The 23148-nt window shown below is 35.6% G+C and overlaps 1 protein-coding gene across 1 annotated transcript in view; it reads right to left on the minus strand.

Annotated features, from left to right (window-relative positions):
• Positions 1-9472: 9472 nt before the first annotated feature.
• Positions 9473-23148, minus strand: part of Tmem26 (transmembrane protein 26) — a 44662-nt gene continuing 30986 nt past the window's right edge. The window contains exons 5-6 of the mRNA XM_047553203.1: positions 16198-16274; positions 9473-13434 (exon numbers count right to left, since the gene is read on the minus strand). Of these exons, the coding sequence (XP_047409159.1) occupies positions 13016-13434; positions 16198-16274 (496 nt within the window). The 3' untranslated portion in view covers positions 9473-13015. The remainder of the gene's footprint in view (positions 13435-16197; positions 16275-23148) is intronic.

A 23148-nucleotide genomic window follows, 5' to 3' on the forward strand; every position in this document is an offset into this window, starting at 1 on the left:
CTATTTTAACTATGTATTCATATAAAAAGAAAATCCGAAGCAAGTGACAAAATATTGAAGTTTTTCAACTTGGATATTAGACACATGAATCTCACACTTTAAAAAAATTACTTTCCTGCAAAATTTTTAAAATTAAGGAAAAATCTTTGAAGGTATTTTGTTAACCTTCAAATACTAGGGCTAGTCATAAGTATTCTTTTACCACGAAAGAAAGAGGAACATGAAAGTAAGTGCCCAAATAATGAGAGAAGGGAGGACTGAGATAAAAACTCCAGGGAGTTGCATTCCCACTGGCCACTAAGCTGGACAATTCTTGGAAGTCCCGATTCCCATATCCATATTGCATGCAGAGTCTCCCAGGTGCATACTCTGAAACAATTAAACTAGGATTTAAGCAGAACCATGGGGAAAAAAAATTTAAGTATTCATGATTCATCTTGTTCCTGCTGAAAGTCAGCATAAAAGCTTACATGTATAATGTTTCCAAATAGCTGACTGTCCTAACATTTTCTTTCATAAGAGATAGGTCATGCAGGATACCCATACAAGAGATGCTTTTATGTGAGACATTTTATCCCCTTCCCCACCAAAAAAAAAAAAAAAAAAAAATGTGTAATGAATTATTTTCCAAAGCTGATGGTTTCAGAGCATTCATTTTCATGAAAGCCAAAGTCACCCCCATGCAGTAATGAATTCCTTTTGGATGTGATTCAGATTTTCCAAGGTTACCAACTGAGGTTTTACAGAAAGAATTATGCCAGTTTGACAAGAGATATCTGGGAGGAGTTGAGGGACTAAAAGTTAAGGAAGCAGAAGACAGGAGGAGATGAGACCACCAGAACTGGTCATTTAATGAACATTGAATAACTTCATGCCAAAGCAAAGACAGACAGACAAAGCCAGTTTGGAATAGGTTTTAATTTATGCAAATAAAGAAGTCCCAGAAAGAAGAGAAAGGAAGACTTGCTGTTTTATTTTCACTTTCACCTGCTGCAGTCTCATGTGCCCCTGTGACTTAATATGTTTGTATGCAAACAGGAAGAACCATGAGGGAAGGACAGGGAGAAGTCTCTGTCATGGAAACTCTGGAGAGATCATCTGTAATAGGACCCTGCAGATTCCCTGCCACTGCGTCTTTCTTAAGTTCTCTTAGAAAATGTGCTAAGGGTTTCAGTGTGGGAAGGAGGAAAAAGAGGTTTTTTTTTTTTTTTTTTCCAGTTCCATTAAATATAGAAAAGGAGACAATCAAAAGAAAACGTTCTGACATAATTAATCCCAGTACCACAGAAACAACAGCAATAGTTTTCTTTGAACAAATGGGCACAATACAAATCTCTCTTTGGGAAGAGGCAGCCAAATTAATTTTCTCATATTTGGTGAGTATTAGAATATTCCACAGGAGGAAAGCTGTTGGGAGCAAACCAGTTCAAGACCTACGGATATAATGTAATTTAATCCCATTCTGAGTTTGTAGACAGATGTAGTTGTCATTTTTATGGAAGTGGTTTTGGACCCAATTCCAAGGACAACAGGACAACTTTTCTGGTCAAAGTTAAGTTTGAAAAATTTCAGATCAAGAGGAAAGGCAAGTCTGTTTAGATTTCTAGTTGGATTGTGCTCCCCAGTGCTCACTAATGAAACCCAAGCATTTCATAATGCATTCTTACCTGGGGAACTAACCCTTTGAATATGGGCCCCTCAGATTTAATGACATGACCCTATATAAGCCTCTAGACCTTTCTAAATCCTCATTCTCTCTGTCTCTCTCTCTCTCTCTCTCTCTCTCTCTCGCATAAATTTGCCTCCAAAGTGTTGTGAGGATTCAAATAAAGATGTGAAAGTGTTGTGTAAACTCTAAAATGGTGATAAAGATTATTTCAAGGATATTATAGGTATTATGTATTATTAGTAGAAAAATAAAGATACTTAGTTTTTTGTTTTGTTGGATATTTTTTCTAAAGTTTACCTTTGTGTGTGGGTCATTTTAATTTTGAATTTGCCATTCACTAGAGCACATTTATGATAACCTTTTGGTTTTATTTCTTTGCTTTTAAAGAGGTAAAGAGACCCAACAACCCTTTAAGCTCAAACACTCTAGAAGTATGTAACTCAGAAGACAGAGCAGAGTTCATAATGAGTAAAATCCTTATGCAGGCAGCCTCTGAAAGGAAATCAACAGAATGACACTAATTGAAACAGCATTTTTGAGGGATTTGAAACTGAAAAACTGAAGTTATAATAGTTGCTATTTGCTTTGGCTTCTCTAAGAAGCTGGAGAAATGAAATATGTATTCTTTGGAAGATTCTGATTGAAAGGAGGAGTTTTATTAAGTTTTAGAAAAGGCATAAGGCAAGAATGAATTCTCTGATAGCTACTCAAATATTTCCTGAACATCATCCCTTTCGAGGGACTAGAGTTTTGATGAATGTGGCTGTCACCCCCAGAGATGCCACATTCAGTATAATAAATGGATCAGCGCCTGGATGTTTAGTCTTCTATGGAAGAGCACAGAACACAAAAATTCTAGGGTGAGCTTATTTGGGTTTGTGCTGATTTCACATATGCAGGTAGGAATACAATTTTAAAACACAAATTATCAAGATGCTGTGGATCACCAATGCTCAGGCTGCAAAGAGACACATGTGTGCAACAGAGTAGAGAGTGTGAGTTCAATCAAGTCTGATTCAATAGTCTCTCAAGTACAAGCAGGCAGATCCAGAAATATCAGCAATTGCCTCTTCTGCTATTGACTCCCAAGCCAAAATAAACAGGACTGAATAATTTTTTATCATATTCAATTCAGCAGCATGCAGCTTAATAGGCTGCTTCCCAAAAGAGAGAAATGGTGGACATCTGCTCTTAAAAATGACTGACATGTTCCCCAAACTAGCATTTTCTTCAAGACTTTCATGCCATGTATCACTTAAATATAATTTTAAACTTTTTGAGAAATAGTTGGAGAGAGTTAATAAAAGCAATAATAACCTTCAAGTAAGATTGTTTTGCTGTAGTTGAGATTGTTAGAATTTAATGGTCCAAGTATTCCTCCTTTCAGTATTCTTCCCTTTATTTTGTAAAAATAAATCTCACTGTGTCCTCGCATGGGACAAATGAGCATCTTCTTCCCTGGACATCTACCAGGAATATACTTTAGATTGTTCTGAAAGTCTGTACAATGCTTTCAAGTCTTCCATGTGCCTTCCACATGAATGGCAACTCACCACTTTGACCATAGAAATATGACTGAGTTCAGACAGAAGCCTCTCCAGAAGAGCTGCATCCTTTGAAGACAGTCAATTTCAGCCCAAATCATTATCGGTCCAAGATGAGCCCTTGCAATGTTTGGGGGATCCTACAGTGTCTATCCGACAGGGATCAAGTGCCATCAACCTATAAAAATGTGTTTTCAAAAAACAAACAACTTTCATTTTTTCTAAACTGGTCCTCTAAGATCTTTCCTTTTCGCATTCCCTCTCATATTTCAAAGTACATGTTGGGAGCAAGAATAAGGACTTCAGGTTCCACACAAAACCCACAGAGAACCAAAATGAACACTTAACCAGTGAGAAGATAGGTGGTAGGGAGTAAGTTTATAGAGGTTATAGTAGCATTTTTTAAAAGCCATTGATGTAAATTTCTGCAAAAACAAGGACAATATCTCATTCATTTGTATATCCTTCACATAGCTAACAGTGGTGTGTATATGGTTGGTATTAAAAGGTCTTTGTTGATGCCATTGATCATTCAGAGAGCAAAAATATTATTCTGCATGTACTATGAGAGTCTCCATAGGGCACAGAAGCATGAATAAAATGAGGTCCCAATTCCAGAGTTTACCACAGGGGACACCATTTTGTTCAGCTTTCAAATTTACAAAAGGACTAAAACATTTTTCATTTTTTTCCCACTGAGATTATATTTGTCTTCATAGAAGTATTACTGACAAGATTGAGAACTAAAGTTGTTCAGAATACAAATTTCAATTAAGCCACAATTTTTGCAATTCTTTCGATGCTCTATCTTGTAAAATAGGAAAGTATGTTATTCCAATTCTTTCTATCATTCATCTATCATTCCTATCAGCAATAAAAGATTCACAAAAGAATTACCTTTAAATTGTTGATGAGCAGCTTGTAATAAGGTGGGATTTCATGTGATTTCATCCTCTTCCTTATAGATTTCCTGTATGATTAAAGTCATTACTTTGAACTCACATGAACTTAGATAATCAGCCAAAGCAACAAAACTATATTCATTATGTAAAATGAGATATAAGATTCAGCAAATGTGTGAAAGAGAAGAATTGATCAAAGATGACTCCTTTGAAATGACTGAAAGGGTAATGGTTTTGTTAACAGAAATGGAGGGGTCAAGAAAAGGGACAAATTTGCAAGAAGAGAAGTTTCCAATCCAACTGTGGACGTGTTGAGTTGGAAGTGCTGGAAGGCCTTCTGCATAGAAAGGTGGAAGAGAAGTTTGGCATAAAGTTGGTTCTATAGACAAATGGTTTATTGATAAAAGTGAAGTCACAAAGGGAGAGATTAGTCTGGACAGGCAAGACAGGACTTGTACACTTAGAGAGAAAAGCAGTAAAGAGACCCATGGATGTAGAAGGAGCCGATAATAAGAAAATATGAGAACCAGTAGGTGACAGTTCTCACATCACCAAAGGAGTAAGTTGTCCACAAAGAGAAGGCAGAGCATAGGAAAGTCTATGGTTTACGGTCATTAGGTTCTTTTTTCTGTGTTCACATGCAGGAGGAGGTCAACCTATGCTCAATGAATAGTTAAGTAAATTCTCAAGCAATGATAATACATTAACATAGCAAGGCATACAGATTAACATGAAATATGATTTTAGTTTTATGAGAGAATTATTGGTGTAAATAAGTGCAGAAAACAAGATACTCAGTAGTGATTTTTGAGTAGCAAGTGTGTGCTAACCACTAGATACAGAGATGATATCCTTGACCTTTAAGTTTCCATTGTAGGCAAGATAGTCAGCAAATAAATAAACATATCAAGTTAGAATAATTTTGACTACTTAAACTGCTAGGAAAAAACTTAAAATCAATGTGATGGTGATTATTGGGGAAGGAATAAAAATGACAACTTCTCTGTGAACTTTGTCTTCCAACTGAAATCCAAATGAGAAAGAGCTAGCTTAGGGGTAGTGTGTGGCTGAATAAAGGAATCCCAAGAAGAAGCAACAGCAAGTACAAAGTCGCTGAGATAGAAAAAGCTTGGCGAATTCTGGAAACAGACAATTATCAGTGTGTCTGTAAATTTTTGGTACTCTAACAGAGTATATGATATGGCTTATGCTCTCAGACAGCTCACAGTGTGATGACAGAGACAGACATATAAATAAACCATTACAATACATTATAATAAGCACTGAGATAGAGACTAATACAGAGTACTCTGAATACGCAGTAAAATGGGAGACGCACTCAGTTCTTCAAGCAAGAGGATGTGATATTTTAGGTGAAACTTCTAAAGCTTTTGTGAAAGGGTGTTTTTGTTTTTTTTCCCCGAAAACATGGTGAGCACTAAGTGGAAGATCCTATGAGAAGGATGAATCTTTTAAGGAGCAGGGAAAGACATTATCAAAGCAATATGAATAGAAGGTATTAGATCAGTAAACACAGGGGAAACTGCATAGTCTATCCAGACTTGAGACAAAGAGCTAATTTTCTGGGACCATTGACCTGTTGCTTCTCCTGAAGATTCTAATTGCTGTCTAGAGTAGCAAATTCCATAACTCTACATCCACATTGCCTTCCTTAGCATTGTTACTTCCAAGGAAACACTGGAAATCAGGAACTCAGGATGGAAGGATATCTCTGCTCTCAAGACTAAAGAATGCCTACCTTCACTCTCTTGGAGTTCCCCTGGGGGGGACAGAACAATTTTGGCCACGGGGATTATTCTTTCTCCCCTAGTCACCGAATATAGAAGGGGGGAAATGGGCCACCGGTGAGAAAGTAGAGGTGAGCAGACAAGGAATCAGTAGTGGAATGGTGGCAACAGGTCTATTGATGCAAAAAACATGCTTGTGGACACGTGGTGATGTAAAGGATAATGGCAGATTTAGGAGAACATGAGTCGTTTCTTAGAGAGGTTGTCGTGTGTGTGTGTGTGTGTGTGTGTGTGTGTATTGATGGGGGGACTGGGATTGCAGTAATGGAAAATAATATTGGAGAATGAGGTTAAAGTCAGCTTACAAAAGGTTGTACATGATTATCTTGGAACTTTAGGTTTGAAGTCCAAAAAAGAGGCAGCGGGTGGGGGGTTTAGAGATATCAATAAAAACCACTAGTTATAAGAATTAGTTGAAATGGTGACAGCTGATGAAATAATTATAGCTTTGACCCAGCTGTTAGCTGTCACTTAGGTCATATGGGAACCTTGAATAATGGAGGAGAACATTTTTTGCCAGAAGGTAGAAACAATCCCCAAGATTCCAGAATCACAACCATCTGAATTTTCCAGCTATGCATTTGGCAGAAGCTGAACACCAGCATCCACAGAGAAAACATATTTTGTCTTGTAGATCCAATTTTCCTTGGCCAAAATTCTTAGTTTGGATACAAAGACTATGTGGTATCTGACATATGGTTGGTTTAGAAATTTTTTGTTTTCTTCAGTAATTTGATCGGATTTGCATATGACCCATTTGATCACTTAAACAATCAATTGTACATTTAGAAAATATTTGACACAATTAAAATATTTACATACATAACTTAGATGGATTTTGAATATGGATTTGGAAATGGATGCATAGATTCTTTCTGAAGTCTTTTTTTCTTTCAGGGCTACATTTGGTCCTCAGTCTCTCCTGGGGAAATGAGTTAGACTATGTAATTCAAAGTTAAATTCCTCTATGGTTTGTTTTCTTGGCTCCATAAATGTCAGTGAATGAGGAAGGGTCAGAGTGACAGTTGCCAATTGTCTCCATGGTACTCATCAGGAAGGACTCAACAACTCTTTTTGGTCAATTTGATTTTTCTGTGTTCTTACAAATCTAGTCATGATTCCCTTTTCCTAATACTTGATGCTTTTTAAGGCAAGCAAAATTGGACATGACCTAAACCCTTGAGGTATCCAACATTCCAGATGACCGTCCTTAGTTACAATGGCAAAGTCTCTATCTTCCTGGTAAAATAATTAATGATGTTTTTACTTTATTTGCAAAATGATTTCAAAGAGTCTATATATATGGCAATAGGTTCACGGAAAGTTTATAAGTTGTTGAGGTATCTTTTTACTTAATTGCTTTTAAAGTTAGAAAAATTATAAAACAAGCTATAAAAAGCATAAAAGTGAAAAAAAGAAAAAAAGGCACAATCACTAGAAATTTAAGCATCATTTCATATTTTTATTAACCACTTATAAAGGTATAAATAACATTTACAAAAAGAGCAACACACTGACTTGTTTTCTGTCCTTAGCTTTATCTAAAAAACTGTTTAAGCAATTGTTCTCTATCAGCACTTATGAATGTACTTCATAGTACAGAGATTCCATTATATAACTATGACCCATTGATGGATCCCATATACTGCTACTATGGAAAATACTGAATAGCTCTGTGCAAACATACTTGCACACGTATATTCTGTTGCGTTGCTAGGTCAGATGATAAATGTATTTTTTACCTTTGGATTGTATTGCCAAATTGTCTTCCAAAGGAGTTATACCAACCTACTTTTGTGAGGGTATACCAACCCACAGTCAGTGAGGATGTAAACCCTGACCAACTGTGTCTAAGAATGCCTGCTTCCCTTGAGTCCCCTCTGATACAGCAGTATGAAAACACTTGCAAATCTTTAACAATACAATAAATGAAAAACGGTTACCTTGTATTCGAGTCACATTTGAAAAATGGTATTTCACTGTGGTTTGATTTGCATTTCTTTATTCCTTTTGTAGTAAATCATATACTTTTTTGGTTAATTTTTCAATAGGTTTTTACTTTTCTTATTTGTAAAAACTATTGGTTCATTAAGAAAACTAATGCTTAGAAATATTTTGTACAAATATATTTACCCAGTTTGTTGTTCAGCTTTTGAGTTCATTTATGGTATTGTTATTAAGCTAAATTTTTCAGTGAGCAGAGATTGTTAAGTCTTCTATACTTTACTGATTCATAACTGATTTAAAAAGCATTCTGATCATTGCAATTATAAAACAAAGATTTTTAAAAAAAATTTTGAGTGTTTAATTATTTTATCCATATGGAAATATTTTGGACATGAAGATTGAGGTCAAGGTATAATTTGATATTTCCAATACCTAAATCATTTAAATAATTTATAGTAGTCAACCCCTGTCATGTTGGGAATCCTTTATGTAATTTAGCTTATGAACTTTATTATGATGACTTTGTTTTTTCGCCCACCTATTCATGTGCTAGAACCCAATTCTCTTGGTTACTGTAACTCTATAATATATTTAAATATATTGAAAGCTCTGTCTTTTTTTTTCTACTACTATTTTCCAGCTATGCTTTCACACTTATTTTATCATGAAGCTTTTAGAATCAGAAAATTAAAATCTTATTGATCAACTTATGAAGATCATGTTAAATTTATAGATCAACTAGGTAGAAACTGATGCTTCTTAAAATGTCATGGCTTCTTACTACTCTCCAATAGAATGTACGTATTTGTTAAATTATTCATGACTCCCAGAACAATTTTAAAGTTTTTTTATATAGATCTTACATATTGATTAAGTTTATTTGTATGTATTTTATAGTTTTATTTCACCTTAGTAAAGGAAATCTCTTCTCCAAATATATATTCTATGTTATGTTTGTATCTAGAAAAACTATTGATTTTTGAGTGATGTCAGGTTAGCGATTAAATAATTACTTAGGTTTTATGTACCTTTTTATGTTCAACCTTATATAAATAAATTATACATTTGGATCCTTATTTCCAATTTCTGTCTTTCTCACTTCTCATCTGATTGCACTGACATTTTTCTCCAGAAAAGAAAATAGTAGTGATATAAATACTTTTGCTACTCATAAATTTTAAACAATTATGTAGGAAAATTTGCCAGTCTATTCTTTTGTAGCTTATGAATGTTAAGGCTTGCTTCAGAAGACCTTTGCCATTCCCCGAACACTAAAGACACATTCCATATTTTCTTCTAATATTTATAGTTTTCATTTTGCATCAAGATCTTTAATCCATCTGGAATTTATCTCTATATACTGCATGAGATAAAAATCTAACTTTATTTTTTCCAGATGGATTACAAAATTTCTCAACATCATTTATAAAATTGGTCATTCTTTCCTCACTGGTTTGAAATGCCACTTTAATCATATTCTAAATAGATCAGTTATTTTTTAAGCCAGAGCTTAAAAACCATAAAGGAAATGAATTACAGTAGAGAACAAAGACATTGAAAAGTAGGCAAAAAATAGACATTGAGATAAATTGTACACACTCTTTTAATGTATATAACAAAGTACAAAGCTCAATCATAGCAAAATAGTATAAATATAAATACTCAGAGAAAATATACAGTATTCCAGTAAGAAAGATTCTGAGGATGAAAGCCTATAAAATATAAGGTGCAACAGTTAATTTTTCAAACATTGTTTAGTTATTCTCATCATACAGAAAGTTATTTGAAGCTTCCAAACTGTACAACTCTTCCAGCTGCCTGGTTTAACACCTAATCAGATATTTCTGAGAGCAAATCAGAATGTCCCTTAAGTAAAAAGTAGTGTGGAATTAAAAATAAATTTCTTTTTTTTGTTGTAATTCAAGACAGGTTTTTCTTTTTCATCTCTGAGGCTCTGCAGAATGTTTTAACTAGCCTTGCTTGGAGTAGATGGAATGAAGATGGAAGCCTGGATCTTGCAATTTTTTTTCTCTCTTTTAACAGGAGAACTGGTTAAGAGTTATCAATATTAAATGTCAAAGATGATAAGCATCAATGTTCAACTCTGAAACCTGGTAGAAATTATCTAGAGTGTGCATCTCCAATTCTTGCCAACCCAGAGCTCTGGAAAGTTTCTACTGAATAACAAGTTAACACCTAATGTAACAATAGTGAATTCTGTTATTTCTTGGCTGTATCTTTATGGCTATATAAGGTTTAGTGGAACAACAGAGCCAACTGGTGAATTTGTCTAAGACTCTTCACTGAAAAATTAGAAAGGACGTTTTTGATCAATTCAAGTTTTTATTTTGTTTTCACTTAACAGCTTAAATAAGATTTAACAGAATAATTAAAGAAAAAAATAAAAACAGTTTACTAATCTTACTATGCCATCGTGTCATCTGAGATTCATCCAAAAAAAGGGCAAAGAAAACACAGAAGATGTAATGAGGTGTGTTTCTGCACAGTATCATTAAAACAGATAAGCTGTGGTTTTCTTACAAATGGTGTTTGTAGGAAGGACATTTGATTGAACTTTAGTCAAACCATTAAATAACAACAATGTCAACCACAGCTGCAACAACAAATAAACCCCTTTCTTCAGTGGTTGGGAATTGGAATGTGCTGTATGTCTGGGGTTGGGAGACAACACAACTTGTGTCACACTATATAGATGATGTGAGAGGGTTATCTTATTAGAAATAAACTGGAAACAAGTTCCAGGATGTCAACATATGGGAAATAAGTGACGTCTAGCTACTGTACAGCAAACACTTGGAAGTTTTCAAACATTACAATGTTTAGCAGTTTACAATAAAAATATACCGTTAAATGAATAAATTTTTAACTTTTCATCAGTGATAAAACCTGGACTTAGGGCTCTTTTTAAATTAACTAAACAAATATAGATTTATTTTCCCTACTGCAAAAGCAGCCAGTCTACAGGAGTGGGCGTATTGGCAATTAGGTTAACAAAGGCCGGCCTTAGCAGATTTTCCTGGGAAAACTTGCAAAGCGTGTATCTATTTTTGCCACCATTAATTGCCTAGATGGTCCTGGTGCTCTTTGACTTCCTGGCACTCTAAATAAAACCAGATTTTTGGACAGGCTTTTTCTTTCCCAGGCCTTTGGAGGAGTGCTAATTACAAAATACTTTATTTAAACACTAGAAACTCATTCAGAAACCCAGCCAAGTCTCGGATTTGAAAGCACTTAAAAATATCTTCGCAACAGCCGTACTACTTTATACTTTATCTATTTTTAGAGGCTCAATGTTTGTTTTGCTGGAAGAAAAAAATTAAAACATGAAAAGTATGCCATGGGCAAATCTGCAATAATAAGCAGCACATACATGTTGTGGAAGAAAGTATTCAACATAAAATAGTCAACATAGAAACAGATTCTGCTGAGGCATTTTTATAAATAGCAGTTATTATTTTGCTTTCCATTGCTAAGCAATTTAAATAACATGCCCTTAAAAGTTGTCAAGTTCTGTATTTCATATAAATATAATTTCCTGATCTTAACTTGTATAAAATTATTGTGCAAAATTATAAATGTGTATTCTGTTCATGTATAATTTTACAATCATGTGGTTAAAAATAGAAGCACAAGGAAGAAAAGAAATAGAATTTATTGGAAAATATACATTGGTCAGCATAAAACCAGAAAGTGTCTATAAAACCTTTTATCAAATTATTTAAATGGATATCATGTCACACAGAGATTTGTACATAAAATTGTCAGTTGTCAACATATAACAACCAATTAAGTGCACACTCTGCCTTAAGTGTCCCTTTGAATTCCTGAGCATACTAGCATAGGAAGAATTATGCTTTGAACCCTCAAAGAACGGTTTTGGAATTGTTTGCTTCAAATAATTATTGCTATACGACCAAGTAAAATTTTACACTATATCTTTAAATGCAACAATCACTTTAAAAGGTTCATCTAGAATACAGAGATATATAAAGGGAAAGAATGGCTATTTTAATAGTGGAAAAACGAAGTCCCAATGTGGGCAAAAGGACTGCATTTCCTGATTCCCACGATGCAGGGGCAAGTTGCGACTGCCGCCAGTGTTCATCAAGGCCAGTGGGTGGGGATGATGCAACCTTCCATCCCCACTCGGGAGACCAAAGCCAGTCATTTTCAGTGGTGGTAGTTCGAAGGAGCTGCAGTTATGTTTGCGGCTGCTGGCAGACACCAGAAACCATGGTAACACTTAAGGGTCCGAAACACCTTTATTCACGGCTCCCGAGCTTCCCTGCTTCAGCTCACATGATGCGACTTGGCAATATAGAAAACGGTGAAGTGGGTTCAGAAAAACATTGATGAATACTGCAAATCGTATTCGGAGTGGAAATTGTGACTGTGCTAGCATTTTACCAGTATTTCCTGCCTTGCAACCAGTAGATACGTAACCGAAACGGCTTGCTGTGAATTTTGTAGTACCCAAGCCAAAAGCAATAAAATTTCTGTAAGAGCATATGCGCCATGACAGAATACCACATCAGCCTAGAAAAATGATTTTCCTGGGAAGGCCTGTGCAGCGATGAATACGGCTCTCTATGATATGGAAGCTGGGCAGAGATTTTTCACTGCTTCCAGCCCACAATGAGGTAATTTTAAAGGCACTTTTCCCTCATTTGTTCTGCATTCACTGAATGTACATTTTTTGATGTCAGAGGGACATTGCGGAAAAGATTAGACGAGATAGTCTGACAATGGAGCCAAAGTTCAAAGCTTCTATATTTTCAGGTAACAGCCGCGACAGTTTGTCTGCACTAAATCTTTCCAGGGCATGTCACGGCAACCCTGTCCATAGCTTTTCAAACAGTTCAACACAAACAAATCACTTAGCCATTGAACAACTATAACATCTGATACCATCACATGGAAGTTGTAGCCATAGCCCCTAATCAAAGCTCCTTCCATTCTGTCGAAAAAAGAAAATTCTTCTGCTTTGACTTAAGATCACATTTTCATGTTGTTTCTTTGAAAATTATTATATGCCAAGATGGGGAGAAAAGAAGAGGGAGAACATGTCTGTAAAGAGAATCCAAGAGTCAAAACTTGTAGCTGTATGCTTCTGGGAATAAATAACTATGGTGTCAGATGGGAGTCGTCGGAGGTGACCGGGGAGGCCTGCAGAGGAATAGCCAGGCCCTCCTTTGACCCACAATCCCAGTCCCTGAGCCCACTCTCAGAGGGTGGAGCCTGGTAACTGTGCTGTGGCTTGGGGCCCTCTGACTGATGCCTCAAGGAAGCACGGACTCCCAATGCCAACACCACCAGGCGATAGAGGTGCAACACCACCACGAGGAAATTCTTCACGGCAAAGAACACCAGCATTTGATTTATCACTTTGAAATAGGTCATCAGTATGAGTCGCACAATGAGGAACGGCCCATCTTGTATGAAGATGCTGATTCCGATGTTCCACAAATCGGCACTGTACTGGCAGAAGAACAGGCTGACAAATCCCCGCGCTGTCACAGACAAGGGGCACACGACGTGCTGTACTGAAAACATGAGACAGACCCATTAGCGAACCTCTCTTAAATGTGGAAATGTAAGAGAGATGAAATCAGACAAGTCAATAACAATGGGTCCTCCACTAGTAATTGGTGGGAAATGACTCTAACTTAATTATGGGTGGGACAGGTGAAAGCTCCCTCACACTCCCGCACATGGTTTTCATTAACTTAAAACATTTTCAAATCATCCTCTAGTTCTCACTCTAAGGAAGCTTCAGTTAAATAGAATGTTAAATAGAGAATACAGAATAAAGGAGACTACCGTGCATGTCTTTGAGGCCTACACTGTAGGAAGGCAGTTCAGAAGTGGACTTGAGGCCTCATTCTGTGGACCTGGCTGCAAGATGCTGACCAAATTATTTCTTGGGGCTGCCTCAGTTTCTTCATTTGAAAACTGGGATAACAATTTGTGTGAGGACAGGGATCTATCTCTACTCATTGGTTCATTTTGTTTTAATTAGAATGGTACCCCCGCTTCTCTTTACTCTTTCAGTCTTTCTTTTGGAATAACGAGTGGCTGACGTGACTGTTAAATCTGACAAAGCGTACCTGAGTCAGATCATTCTGGAGTGTCTCATTAGTATCTACCTATTTGCTTTCTCACTCAGTCATATGTGTAGACTGTGCTGTGAAAACCCAAGTGCTTATAATCAAATTCAAATTTAATTCATGTCAAACACATTTTTCTAATAGGGGAGAGTCCAAATAAATGCCATTGTTATTTTATTTTGTCCTAATTTCTTATGCTTTTGTTTCACAGTTTACTAGAAAGACTGGATATAATTACCGATTTTCCAGTTGTACAAAAGGAGGTCCAATCAACCGATGAAGCTTTTTGTTTTAATTTCTAAAATGTAAATTTAATTCAGGGTCAAGGGCAGAAAATAATCCTTTTATAATAATGAAGCCTTCCATTTGGAGTTTTCAACAAAGAATGCCTTCGTCTACTAGAGCCTGCAAATATTATGAAGCTGCTTTGATATGGGTGAACATAATGTACTGTTTGTTGGAAAATACAATAGTGATTTAGTCAGAAGTAACATTTGGTCTTTGTTTTTCTAACAGCTGCATAACATTATCACCCCTGAAAGTTTACAAAATTTCTTTCTTAAATAAAAAGTTTCTTAGCAAGGCTATAAACCACAAGATATGAGAGGGTGAGGATAAGCCTAGTGAATGACAAAAGAAAAACCAACATAAGATCAATAACAGTCTTTCCTAAGAAGTAAGGGTCAGGAAGTGGCTCCCAGAAGGCCTTAAGGTATTACTAGATACTTAAAGTGAGAGTCCTGAATATTCTATCAGTGGATCAGCTGACCAGCCAATATTCTATCAGCTGATTAATGAGGATTGTGTACCTTCTAAGGCATACTAACAAAGTCTGTGTGTGTGTGTGTGTGTGTGTGTGTGTGTTAGCATATATGTTGTTGTTGTTATTATTATTATTATTATTATTATTATTATTATTTTTGTGGTGCTGGGGATTGAACCCAGGGCCTTGTGCTTGACAGGCAAGCACTGTACAAACTGAGCTATATTCTCAGCCCTTATATTTGTCATTATTAATCAGTAATTAGGCTTTTGGTATTTTGAAAAAGCCCCAGCAACTCTTTTCATCTATTCTGATGACAAGATTTTTTAGAAAGTGGAAACTAAGATCTAAAATGCTCTCAATTATCTGAGCTTATCAAAGTGAACCAAAAAAGATACAGAAAAAAGGTAAATATCCCTGTCCTAAGGATTCATTCTAACCCTGAGGCCAGCAGGTAGAGTGTCAAAAAACAAAAAAAAAAAAAAAAAAAAAAAAAAAAAAAACAAATCCAGACTAAGAAAAATGTAATGATTAAATTCCAGAATTTCTCCAAAGTAAAGAGGTATCCAAGAGAACTTCAAAATCAAAACTCCAGTTTGCCCAGAAATTATGGTGTGGCTTCATGTCAACACTGTCCAGTTGAACTTTCTATGATGGTAAAAATTCTCACATCTTTGCTATCCAATATGGTAACCACATGTGGCATTTGAGCACTTGAGATGTTGCTAGTGTGATTTAGGAATGAACCTATAGTTTTACTTAAATTTAATTTAAATTTGCCACATGTGGCAAGTGGGTACCATATTGGGTTCACTACTATGAACTTCCCAGGAAAGAGTTTACTTCTTACCACATCTTTAAGGTCTATATCTTTATTAAAGTCAAATTAAATGGCATTACAAGGGCTACTATGGAGAAAAATTTTAATTTTCCGTTTGTGGCCCTGAAACTTCTATTATTCTCCTAACACATGGCTCTGACAAAGGAACAAAAATAATCCTTACAAATATCAAAGAGATACTACTTTTATGCTAGCAATTTGCTAAACATCTTACAAACTTTATCTTCATCATAAGATCCATCAACCCCACCTACCATGATTATTATTCTATTTCATGGTTGAAGAAACTGAGGCACAGACATGCTAACAAATTTTCAGCAAGTTTTACAGATCATAAATGGTGAAACCATTATTTTAGTGAATATTAAGTTGTGATTATCCAATGAACTATCTTTAGCTCATTCTACACAAAAGTGGATCCACTCATAGCTTTCCTGAATTTTCATCTACCCATCTACTTTCCTCCTAAGCTGAACTGGAACTAACTCTGGGATGTCAAAATGATAATTCTCTCAATTACCTCGTTAGCATTAGCATAGATTGTAATCAAGAGCTTTAATTTGCTATTTCTTTGCACAATTTTCAAGACATTTACCTGCCAGGTCAAGTGGAAACTGCAACATACTCCATGTCCATATAACAAGAATGACACAGACTAGTGCAGGGTTATTCCTAGAATGCAACAAAATTTTAAATTAGTAATAAAAGTATGATCACATGCAGAAGAGAGAAAGCTTCTTAACCCACATTTGAATCTATTCTTAATAAACCTCTTATGACTTGGCAAAATATCTAGGTGATATAATAAATCCATGAAAAAAATCCATGCATAAAGGAATAATGAAAAAGAAATGAGACATAAAAAATCTAAAACTTACACTCAGCATAAGCATGAATTATGACAAAACCACTTGTTTCTACATTGCTCTTCAGCTTTACAAAAGAATGGAAACACTGTGGGAGAGAAATGTGAGGGGAAAATGTGTGATATTGATATGGATGTTGAGAGGTCTGACTTCAAGAAATTTTAGGGGGAGACACTGATGATTCTTTCAAGAGTCCAACACTCTAATTGAAAAATGTCTCCCGAAAGGATAAGATGATGCTTAATATTAAAAAACTGAGCATGTTAAAGAAAAGTGTCCTTAGGTGGAAAAAAAATGAGGAGATAAATTTGGTAAATAAAGATTTATACCAGATATGGAACTCTAAGACAAGGAATATGTCCATTTCATGCACCAATGTATCCTCAGTGTCTACAATAGTGCCTGGAAAGTAACAGGCTATAGAGATAGATATATAGATATAGGTACGCACACACACAATCACACCCAAGGCTTCATGTCGCTAAGCAAGCACTCTACTGCTGAGCTGCTCCCCAGCTCAGGACTCAACGTATATTTATTGAAGAAATCATTAAATGTACACAAATGTCAGTACTTGGGCCAATATACAGATACATTAGACCTAAGAGAATGGTATGGAAGACTAAAGTCAGAAAGAATAGGTATATGAGAAATGAAAAGACTATTAGAGAAGTACCAAACTCACATTTATTTTTAGCAAGAATGCAAAGGAAGTTACCAACTTGAGGTCAGTGATGAACAGCAGATTTTGTTTCCATTTTTTGTCAAGAGGGACTTTCAACTGGCGAGGGCTAGAAAAGCATCAGGGAAGAGTAATTGAAACCAAACTAAATGGGGTGATAGTGAGGGATATCTGTAAATGCTTCGAGTATTGAGACCCTGAAAAATTGAATCTCAAAACTATGAATTTGTAAATCAGATTTTCCAAGCCATCATTATCTGTCTTGGCAGTTAATGGTGGAGACAAGGTTGGTGACAGGAAAAAAAGTCTCAACTTCCAAAAAAGAAACAGAAATGTATCTTAAAATACAAAAGGCCTGTTACTATTAATGCCTAGTTAGATTATATAAGTGATTCTTCAAAAGATTTCTGAGAGCCCTTATAGAAGAAGACTGTAATTACTCAGAATCAGCACAGGTTCTCTGAGAACAATTGCACTCCACTAAGCTTATTTCATCTGTTTCCTTCTTAAAAATAGAATAAGCCGGTGATGCTACATAAATTGATGATAGGCATTTGGAATTAAACAAGCCTCTTGCAAAAAGTCTCCCAAACTGTCCTTATGAACAAAATTAAGAAATGTTCTGGGTGTGAGTACTGCTAGCTGGATTCCTAACTATGTAAATGACTCCACAGGAGTCCTCTGACGAGTGGCTGCAGGCTCTTTCTCTGATTCTATTCTACTTCACATTCCATCAATGGCCTGGTTGACAACACTGATGGGAGGAAGGCTTCTCACAGGCACATGTGACATGGATCTTGGGCAGAAAATCAGGAACCTGGAAGACACAGTCAGGGTTCCAAAATATTGAACTGGATAAACCTAAATTAGGAAAGAAAGGGATAGAAGAAATTTCAGAACCAGCTTTGAAAAAGGCTCAAGGATTTTTTCTTACATTATTTAATTATAAATCCGCAGTGTGAAATGATGTAAGATTTTCCAAAATCAAATGCAATTGGTCAGTTCACAAGAAATATAAAACCTAGAATTTTAAACGAAAGTGCCTTTGAAATGTGGACATCATATTTCTCTCTTTATAATGTCAAGGCTGTACAAAATAAGTGCCTGAATTTTAAAGTAATGTTCCCTTCAGTTTCCAGTCTTAAACTTATGTACTAGGCAGTTTTCTAAATGTTTAACTCCACGATCATACATGATTCTCATATCAACTCAACAAAGTAGGCATAATTATCATTCTTATTTGACTAAGGAGGAAACTGAGGCATAGAGAATCAAGGTAAATTGTCTAAAGTAACATGGTTATAATAATTAAGAACAGAAAATTTCTACTATTACTTATGCTATTTCCAGGAATGAAATGGAAAGTTTTAGCCCTGCTCTCTCCTATAATACTCAGAACACACCTGAAATGTGTGTATTATGCTTCATGGTGCAGGCAGACCATTTGTAAATTTATTTGTTCCCAAGGGGAGAAAGTAATATGGGAAGGAAACTCGGAACTGTGCTAGATGTAGGTCTCTCAAGAAACTGGAAACCATAGAAGATTTTTTTTTAAAAAAGCTTTATTTAATACGTCTAAAGGGCTATAATGGGGAAAAGAAAGTAAACATATCTGTGACTTCAGAGGGACAATTCAGGCTCAAAGGATTATGGTTGCATCTATAGGAGTCCAAATTTCATCACGACAGAGGAAAGTACTTTCCAATAATATTAACTCAAACCAGAATAACTTTCTACTTGAGTTAGTATATCTTGTATTAGAATTTTTCAAATAAAGCCTACAGAAAAACTTGTTAATATTTTGGAGAGGATTTTTCAATAGATGCAAAATAGATTTTTCCTAAGATGGTCACTTCTGAATTCTTTTATAATCCCAAACTCAATAATTCTAATAAAAACGCATGTGCAGTTTGTCTGCAAGGCAGTTGAATGTGGTGGTAATGCAAAGACTCTGATTCAAAGTGACCAGAATTTAAATACCAGCTTCCACTCTCTCTAGAGAAATAGGGCGAGGGGCTCTAATCCCAGACTGATCACTTATCAGCTATATGAATATAAAAAAGTAGTTTAGCATCTGCATGCTTTATTTTAGCCATCTGCACTATGAGGATGACCATAACAATAGCTATTGGATTTTATTTGATAATTTTAACTGTATTATTTTAATATGTTAAAAATATAAAGATCTTGAAACAATACCCGACACAGGTTAAGCGTGGGAGAACCGTACAAATCAGTTTTATGTTATTACAGGTAATCTTGAGACTTTCTAACATTCTTTTTGCTTACAAAATGGTGATAATTGAAGTCTCGGCTTCACAGTGCTACCTTAAATGCTAAAAACTCATTAAAGTAACACCCTTAAAACACTTCTTGGCATACAGCAAGTGACAAATAGATATTACCTTGTTATTATTATTATTATTATTATTATTACTGATGGTGATGATGATGATGATATTAACATGCTTCTTAAATTCTTCATGTCTCAATTTTCTCCTTTTAGGAAATAGGGACAAATTATAGCCTATCCTTGCCATAGCTTTACAATAATGAATGTTTATTTATATATATATATATATGTGTGTCTATCCACACATAAAATATGGAAGAATGTAAGTATTGGGAAAGATATTGGTAAAATTATCAAAAATAACATTCTAAAAGTAGGTCAGAAAAATTTTAAAGCAGATACGTATGAATTATTGGATCAAACAGTAAAATACTCAGGAAGGTTAAATGTTGGAATGAAAATAAATCACTGAGCTTAAGTGGGAAAAGTCAAGATTTACAGAGGAATTTGGGGGTGGATTTATCCACCACCGTTCCTTGTGTATAATTCACCTTCATGCATGTCAACCGAGGAGCATGGCAGGCAATGGACTTAATTCATAAAGAGACAAAAGATCTTGAGAAGTGTAATTATTCATGTACCATTTTCCTACTTGGGAGGATAAAAGACTGGCATTTGGTGGATCAGCACCTCAACCTGGGCTGAAAATTAAAAATAAAGTCATATTTTGCCAACGAGCTTAACTCTTTCTGGAAATATAAATGTTCTGGTAAACAATAATAATCAGTGAAGAAAATTCAGCTAAACTTTTTAAAAGTCATTTGACAAATATATTAAGAGTGTAAAAAATTAATACATGGGAAAAGGAGAAAGAAAGAAAAGTGTAAACTAGCTTGGAAGAAATTTTTCATCAAACAAAATAAAGAGAAATTAAGAGAAAATACAGTAAAGCTATAGTAAGATTCTCCTTTGTGTAGTAAAATACAATGAAATACGAGTAATGTTATGGGAATACATTTTTCTTTTTTTAATAAATGATTCGTATTCAGCAAAAAATTGCACAATGATTTCCAGGTGTATGAAAGACCAACAAAATGCTTTCTGGCAATGAGGTTGGAATTCAAATTTGTGACAATGTTGGAAGGTGGCTACAGCAAAATCAAAAGGTCAGTAAATCCTTCCCCCAACAAGTAAGTATAACATCAGACAAATTGTCAGAAATAACCATTCCAGGCTCTGGAAACCAACCAGAGCCAAACAACAAATTGATTAACATTTATTCATGAAAATCTGTCCAGCTTCAGGTAAAGAGCAGGGAGAATCTGCAGCATTCTTGCTCATAGACATTGTCATATCTTCAGCTTGACTGTGTTAAAAAGAATTGCACTGGACAGAATTTAATAGGAAGAATTAATTCAATACTCTTGAAAAGAGGGAGATAAACTGAACACAACTCTGTTGAAACCAAACACAACTCTGCTGAAACAAAAGGTAGGAGTTTTTAAGGCACTGGGGTGAGCTAGAGGAAAAGTTAAAGGACCTCAGGGTGGAGGTTGGTCAATGAGATCAGATCATTCTGTTTGCTAATTGGCATTTATTAAAGTTGTGCATAGACTAGAATCTGTCTTCATGATATTCTTCACATTTACTATGTGTATTATTGCATTTTAAAGACCTGGCTCCTAAATCCTTGAAAAAAACATTCTTGGCTTTTCAACTGGCAAGATTCTGGGAGAAGATTTACCTCTTAAAGGGATGGAGAATGGATTTACAATTTCTTTTCTTTTCTTTCTTTCTTTCTTTCTTTTTTTTTTTAAATAAAAGCTCTAGGAAAAAGGAAGCCCTGGCCTAGAGGCAATAAAAGCTCACAAAGTTTATTCAAGTTGTGAACATGTTAAGACCGTCTTGATCAGTAGGAATGGTAGTTTTACCAGAAAGGTCTTGGTGATGAAATCCAAAGGCCCCCTGTGGCCTGAGGTTTGGAAAGAAGTATGAAATCTCACACTCAGAGGTGTGGTCAATATAAGTAACAAACGTGGTTGGAGATAGAAGGAAAACCCAAAGCTTCTATCTTGAGGTTGCAATCCTAGTTGGGATTGACAGGTAGCAGACAGATGTGAGCAGTGGGAACATGAGGTTAGGAGGAAATTCTATAGACTGGGTCTACTGTGCTGAAGCCCACATGCTTTTTTTTTTTAAAAAGTCAATTTACCTAAGGCCAATCTGGCCCTGCCCTTGCCTAAATCAATAGGATATGGTGCATTTCTCAGCAAATAACCTTTTATCTTTTAGAAGAAATGCAGGCTCACATGTTCCTCCCTGCCAATAAAAATAAATACAAGTTACCATGAAGCGGGGACTTCTGTGACCTTTATGCAGACCAGATTTCAGAACTCAGGAAGACAGAATAATCAGAAGCAAAGCCCACCAACCAGAAAATCCATAAGAACAAGTTCCAATTAGAACCAGTCAGCCCAAACCAAAGTAACCCTGGGTTGCCTTTAGATCTTTAGCATGTCATTATAATAGTAAAATTTCTCCTGCACGGGGTGTTAGACCATGCACAGTGGGGACTTGGAAGTCTGATGCAATCCTGCTGTGAGTGAAACGACAGGAAGTGGACCTGGGTAAGACTCTGGAAATTTCCCTGAGAACCCAAAATAAAACTGGATGATGAGGGGTCAAATTGACCCTCTCCTCTCTGAGAGGACCCACTCTTTCTCCCTTGACAGTGCCTCTTTTTCATTTTTCCTTTCCCTGCTAATAAACTCCTTCCTGCTACTATGTGCAGGGTTTGAAATCCATCCTGCAGGGTTACAAAGAACTTGTTATGAACCCCTGTGGTCCCTTCTGCTCCATGGGTGGATCTCTCTATGTAACAGCTGAGTGATGAACTAACTTTAAAAGTAAAGGAGAGATCCTAAAAGTGAGAGAACTAGAGAAAGGCTAGATAAGTTCTCCTTCCTGGATGTCAACTGACTAAGAAATTGCAGGTATGTGCAAAGAAGCCCCAACAGGATCTAGTTTAAATTAAAAGATGAAGTAAACCTGAAAACTTCCTGAACCTTAAATTGCTACTCAATCAATACACAGATCAGAGGGTAGAAATCATAAGGGATCAGTATTTGATGACAGTCTCTGCCCAAATTACCAACTAAACGCAACCTATATGGTAATAAGTGTGGCCACTGGGATGCTAAGCCAAAAATAGTACTAAGAATTTTAAAAACCTGAGACATTAGTGGTTGTAATCTAAGGAGAGTTAGATTCCTAGAATTAGGTAAGCTAAAGCAACAAAAGAAGAAACCTGAGGTGATGATGGGGAAGTTTGAAAGATGTTCAACAAAGAAAGTACATGAAATGCATAAAGCAGAAATGTGGGGCCTACTGTTACTCCGTGCGGAGGAGGGACAGTCAGTAGAAACTGACCCTAACAGGGCTTAGATATTAAACTCAGCAGAAAAAGAAATCAAAACAGACAATATGGATATTTGAAAGAATGAAAGAAAATTATGTTTTATAAATCAAAGAAATATCTGATGGCAATGACTTAATCTAAATCATGAAATAGAAACTATATAAAATTATTAAAAGACAAGCTTTAAAGTTGAAAATATATAAATTGAAGTGAAAAATTTGCTAGACAGACTCTGATATTTTTACTCTATATCTAGATTAGAGATGGAAAAAGAAACAACCAGTGAT

Source organism: Sciurus carolinensis, chromosome 5, assembly GCF_902686445.1.
Source record: "Sciurus carolinensis chromosome 5, mSciCar1.2, whole genome shotgun sequence".
Taxonomy (NCBI): Eukaryota; Metazoa; Chordata; class Mammalia; order Rodentia; family Sciuridae; genus Sciurus; species Sciurus carolinensis.